This window comes from Arabidopsis lyrata (assembly GCF_000004255.2).
Source record: "Arabidopsis lyrata subsp. lyrata unplaced genomic scaffold ARALYscaffold_1, whole genome shotgun sequence".
Taxonomy (NCBI): Eukaryota; Viridiplantae; Streptophyta; class Magnoliopsida; order Brassicales; family Brassicaceae; genus Arabidopsis; species Arabidopsis lyrata.
In genome coordinates this window covers 17,397,480-17,403,687 of record NW_003302555.1, presented here as the reverse complement: position 1 = coordinate 17,403,687, position 6,208 = coordinate 17,397,480, and the positions used below count along the sequence as shown (strand labels likewise).

At 32.2% G+C, this 6,208-nt stretch overlaps 1 protein-coding gene across 1 annotated transcript; it reads left to right on the top strand.

Annotated features, from left to right (window-relative positions):
• Positions 1 to 1,638: 1,638 nt before the first annotated feature.
• On the top strand, positions 1,639 to 3,071 carry LOC9329945 (transcription factor TCP23). The gene has a single exon (XM_021014855.1). The coding sequence runs from the start codon at positions 1,897 to 1,899 to the stop codon at positions 2,932 to 2,934; it is 1,038 nt and encodes a 345-aa protein (XP_020870514.1). The 5' UTR covers positions 1,639 to 1,896; the 3' UTR covers positions 2,935 to 3,071.
• Positions 3,072 to 6,208: the final 3,137 nt, after the last annotated feature.

Here is a 6,208-nt window from a genome sequence, read left to right as displayed (position 1 = left end):
AGGCAAAATATATTTTGACATGTAGTTAGTCGGTCCGCACGACCCGCGGGTAGCATATATGAAACACAAACCCGTCCCTCGAATGTATGCTGATTTGCGGGGTTGTCCGTAGATTTTGTTTAAATAATTTTAAATTAACCAAAATTTAAAATACTACTAAAATAAATAAATAAAAATTAGAGAAAATAATTTTATATATCATTATATTTATAAATACTATAATTTCATTTACTAAAAGTTTTTTTAAATTACCACATGTGGAATAAATTATATTTTTATCAATAAATACTAACATGCGGGCTGATCCGCCAACCTGCGGACAAAAACCGATTAAAACCTATGATCCACTGCGAATCAATCTATGTGGCCCGCTTATTTGCGGGTTTAATAAAATTTCCCAAATCTTTCATATAGTGAGATGATTTGGGCTCGATCCGTAGTTTTTGACCTATTTTGACTGCTCTAATTCTCATGAATCGTCTAATTTTAAAATTCTAAAACACAAAATTCCATTTTGTAAATCATAATTAATATGATGGGTTTAATTATAAACAATTTAACATATTCTCTACAATTTGTTATTATGAATATTTATAAGTACATTACACGATTGGACTAAAAATACGCACAATATTAAAATCAACGTATGTAAACCAATATTCTCCCGCGGTGGACCGCGGATCCGATCCTAGTTACTACTTAATAGGATTATAAATGCATGTATGATTACTAAGAGCAACGTGAATAAACTAATTGATCTACTATGCTGGCAAAACTATTTTCTTTATTTTTTCATTTCTATGTAACTTTTTTGATTTTGAATACTTTTGTTAACACCCTCATACATTTACATGTAACGTAGACTGAAATTTGACAATTCTTAGACAAGGTTTCTATTTAGATTGAGATGTATAGGTTTCGTCAAGAAAAATTGTAGTTGAGATGATGTAATTATATATAACCAATGTATATGGGTGCTAATTGGCAGATGGGAAAAGAATTGAGGCTTTGATTATTAGTCTCATCATTAATAAAAATAGTGGTCCTTATCTCTCAGTGTCTTTCATAATTCCGATAACAAAGACAAAATAGAGAATCGAAGAAAGAGACATTTGTGTTATTATCAGTAAATTATAAATTCATAATATTAAAACACTACTATTATATTCGGAGTAAATTGGCTCCATTATTAGTGATTAATTTTTTTTTTCTTTTCCCCCATAGAACATTCAACGTTTCCCACCCATGCAAAATCCAACCTAAAAGCCAAACTTTATAAAGAAAACCAACAAAGAGATCCCTATAATCTAAGATTGCAACAAAAATGACCCAAAATTAATATCTTAGACAACCACATCCTTTTCAATCATGTAAACACTTGCAAACTTTCCGTACGTAGCCCATTAAAAGGTACTAAAAATAGTTTTAGTCGCACAAAGTTAGACCAAATTCAATACAAGAGTTTGTTCAAGGCGCAAAATCATTATTATAATATTACAATATAGTAATGTGATAATAACCAAACAAGAAAGTTAAGTGATGATTTGGTGTGGAAACAGCAAATATTGGTCTCTACTAGAAAAAAACCTAGTGGGACTACAAATTAAAATAAAACACAAAAGAAAGAAAAAAAAGTTAAAGTCTCTCTCTCTTTCTACTAAGCTGCTTCATCTTCTTCCTCACACACTCTCTCTCTCTCATTCTCTCAAAACCAGTAAACAACAGTCTACACAAATTCATAGCCCCACCAAAAAAAAAGACTCCCAGGATTTATAATCACAGATGAATTGGGGTTTATTGGTTGGTTATACGTAAAAAATCAGTCCCAAGTTTGTTTGTTAGTTTATTCCATTTTTTTGTGTTTTTTTTTCCCATAATTTATAAATTTTATAAGCAATGGAGTCCCACAACAACACCACTGGTTCGGCCCATCTGGTCCCATTCATGGGACCAATCTCCGGTTCAGTAACCACCACTGCTCAAAATTCCACTACCACCACCGTCTCGGCCGCTAAAACACCGGCCAAACGACCCTCCAAGGACCGCCACATTAAAGTAGACGGCCGCGGCCGGAGGATACGTATGCCGGCTATCTGCGCGGCACGTGTCTTCCAACTAACACGTGAGTTACAACACAAATCAGACGGCGAGACTATCGAGTGGCTGCTCCAACAAGCGGAGCCTGCTATCATCGCCGCCACCGGAACTGGAACCATACCGGCGAATATCTCTACTTTGAACGTCTCTCTCCGAAGCAGTGGCTCTAGTCTCTCAGCTCCACTGTCTAAATCTTTCAACATCGGAAGAGCTGCTCAAAACGCTGCCGTTTTCGGGTTCCAGCAACAGCTTTATCCTCCTCATCATATCATGACAGATTCTTCTTCCTCTTCTCTTCCCAAAACATTCCGTGAAGGAGATCTCTTTAAAGATCCTAATTCTCTCGATCAAGAACCCGGTTCAAGATCGCCTAAACCGGGATCAGAAGCTCCTGATCAAGATCCGGGTCTGACCCGGTCAAGAACACAAAACATGATACCGCCGATGTGGGCAGTGGCGGCGCCAACGCCAGCCTCCACAAACGGAGGTAGTGCTTTTTGGATGTTACCAGTCGGAGGAGGAGGTCCGGCCAACGTTCAGGATCCATCACAGCACATGTGGGCGTTTAATCCGGGTCATTACCCGGGTCGAATCGGGTCGGTTCAGTTAGGGTCTATGTTAGTGGGAGGTCAACAATTAGGGTTAGGTGTTGCTGAAAATAACAATTTGGGGCTATTTTCCGGCGGAGGAGGAGGAGAAGGAGACGGCGGTTACGGAGGCGGTGGTCGGGTTGGTCTCGGAATGAGTCTAGAGCAAAAACCTCAACGGCATCAGCAACATCAAGTGAGTGATCATGCTACTGGAGACCAAAATCCTACTATAGATGGTTCTCCTTGAAGAGACGTCATAATTTGTCTACTTCTTTTTTAGTAATTTTTTTTTTGGTTTTTAAAAAGTGTGAATGTGTGATTTATTGCAACTTTTGTTGAGGACTCCGATGTTAATATGGGTTTTAGGGTTTGCTTTTCGGGATTGCCAAATTGTTATTTTAAAAAATGGAAATTTTTTTCGTTGCATAAGCATAACTACCCTTGAATAAACCAAAGATAAAATGAGTTTTGCAACTCTTTTTATTTGATAAAAAAGCATGTCACTGAAGAGTGAAGATTTACTCTGATAAGAATGTTAAATATAGTTGAATCTATGGGTAACATAATGAACAAAAAAATAGTATAATTATCAAAAATAGTAAGAATATATTAAATATTTATCAAAAATGCCTTCTATCTTTTGTTGATGGGTAAAATTAAAGAATAAACCTTCTTTGACCGCTAATATATTTCAAATATTTCGAATTGATTGCGGTTCGTAAAAAGCTAGGAATATGAATAAAATATATGGTGTAGAGATAAACTTTATTGGGTGCATGAGCACCACATGTTTGGACACAAATGGGTTTTTAAATTCCTGTATATATTAATTCTCTTTTACAATTTCGTATTTTGTCTATCATACTTTTCTAGTATCTACAGAAAAATTTTGTCCACTTGTGGAGCAACATGGACACGTCAGAGAGAACTGTCGGATAAATCTTTCCAATGTGTTTGAAATATACGCTCGGACTGGTAATTTGGTGGAATGCTTTTTTGTTAATGTGATTATGCAAAATATTAGCAATTGAAAAGGTAAAAGAAAATAATTGTTTACAATAAAATTTGTACAGTTTTCCAATTGATATTTAAAAGTTTCAAAACATCTTAACAATTTTCAATATTTATATATTTGTTTTATGAAATATTACTTTAAAATTATTAAAAACATTATTTTGTTTATGAAATATAAGTATATATACTGGTGATATAATATTATATTTCGCGATTATGCAAAATGCATCGAATAAATATTATACTTTTTAAGTAATTAATTGACAGCACCACAATTATCGGACGTGAATTGTTTCCGTCCATATGCCGAATGTTGATTCGATCTTTCGAGCTAGTAAAAACTAAAAAAGTAAGTTTCCTAATTTTTCTATGCTATGGTTAATTTCTTAATTTATTTCTCTCAACAATTTGGTCATTTAGTAAATTATCCAAAAATACATATGAATTGTTTTGAAAGCTCTTTTCAATTTTAATTTTACTCTTATCAAAAAATTTCCAAAAATTAAACCCTTTAACAATTAGAACATCAGACTGGATTCTAGATCATCATACCGACCTTGTATATACTAGAACCCGCCATGAAAGAATGTATGGACTCTCGTCAAAAATCTTTTAGTCAGTGAAAATTTTATTCTTTTAATAAAATCTACATCTATACCTTCACGTTTGAACGAAATAAATTTTATGAAATTACAAATTTTTAAAGTTTTAAATTGAAGAATAGTAAAAAATTATATGAAATATGAATATATTATAGTTTTGATTGATGTAATAATGCGCTATTTCATGTGTTTTATTAATAGACTAGATATGGACCCGTGCGTTGCACGAGTTTGCGGTCGAAATTGTTATTTTTAATTTTTATTTTTGTAAGCTTAACTAAAATTATAAAAAAAAAATTTTAATTTTAGAAAATGTAGTATTTTAATCATTTTTTAAATATAGATTAATTATGCATAATGTGCAATATAAAATACTACTATAGTTTTGTTTATTATATGTTACAGTATGATATTTAATAAATGTTCATATGTGTATTATTGAATCTTAATAAATTATCTACATCCATCGAAAGAGTGTATAACACTTTCTAATTTCAATGTGGGCAAGATTAAAATAAATTGTGACAATATGAGACAGTCTATATCCACATCATGTTACTTTACTTGATAATATGAGAAATCCTCAAAACAAAAAGACAAATTCATAAAGAATTAGAGAATATGCACTAAATAACGTAAGACTAAAAAACAATTAAGAAAATAATATTAACTAAATAATGTCTATTTGCTATATGGTTTTTGTCAACTTTTGGCCCATATTACTCATGAGTTCTTCGTTGTCTCTTTTTTATTTTCTCTCGCCGGCAAGAAGTCTCAAATCTCTCATTTTCTTTCATTAGATTTCTCTTATTTTTGGTCGATCTCCACTTTCTTTTTCTTTCTCTTCCTCTCGGTTGTTTCTTCACAACCATATTTTTTTTCTTTTTCTATATCACTATTTCTCTCCTTCGTCGGACATCACCACCGAGTCTCACTACTCCGACCCACCAGACTACCACCACAACTGAATCTCACAACTATCATAATCATCATCACCATCAATACTAAATCTCGCTAATTCAGACCTACTACCTTCATCAATTTTTACCGCCTCCACCACCAAGCTTGAACCACCGTCATCAACACCAACACCAACACCACTATTACCGCATCTTTCTTTCTTTCCGCAACTGCTCTTATTTCTCCACTTTCTTTTTCTCCTCCGACATCGGGTCGAGCTTCTTCGACAACAACTCTATTTAATGTCAATCGCCGTTCATAATTCTTAATTTGCCTCAATCGTCATATATTCTTAGTTTGTCTATCTATCTATTTATTTATCAATATAGGTGAGTATTTAGAATCTTTTTTCTTCTATGATTAATAATTGATTAGAAAATTTCTTTAATTATCATAAATCTTTTATAATTTTAAGAAAAAGTAATCCTTTTCTTTTAGAATTAGTAAATAATTTTTTAATTTCTATTTTTATTTAATAAGTTACATATAGATTCCTTATAATTATCTTCTTACTTTTTAAACATTGTTTATTATAAGATATATATGTATAGTTGCCTTATAATTTTTTTTCTTAAATTTCTATTTTTATTTCATAAGATACATTTAGTTTCCTTATATTTATCTTCTTTAGATTTTTAGAATTGTTATATATAAGATTTATACGTATAATTTCCTTACAAAATTTTTTCTAAACAAATATTTTTTTTTGGTTTTACAGGTTGATAAATTTGACATGTGCGTGTAGTTTCCTTATATATATATTTTTAAAGAAATAAAAGGAAATTTTTATTTAACACGTGTCAAAATCTGAGATCGATAAATTTGACACGTGGCACGAACTTATGAGTTACTAACTTTGAAAACTGTGGATGTCGGATTCACACACTCAAGTATTTTATTAAGTGGGAAGATTATTCTTGAGGGACAAAAATGAATGTGTAAAGG

Excerpts from the sequence above, each read along its gene's own strand:
- LOC9329945 (XM_021014855.1), top strand. The coding sequence starts at position 1,897 with ATGGAGTCCCACAACAACACCACTGGTTCGGCCCATCTGGTCCCATTC.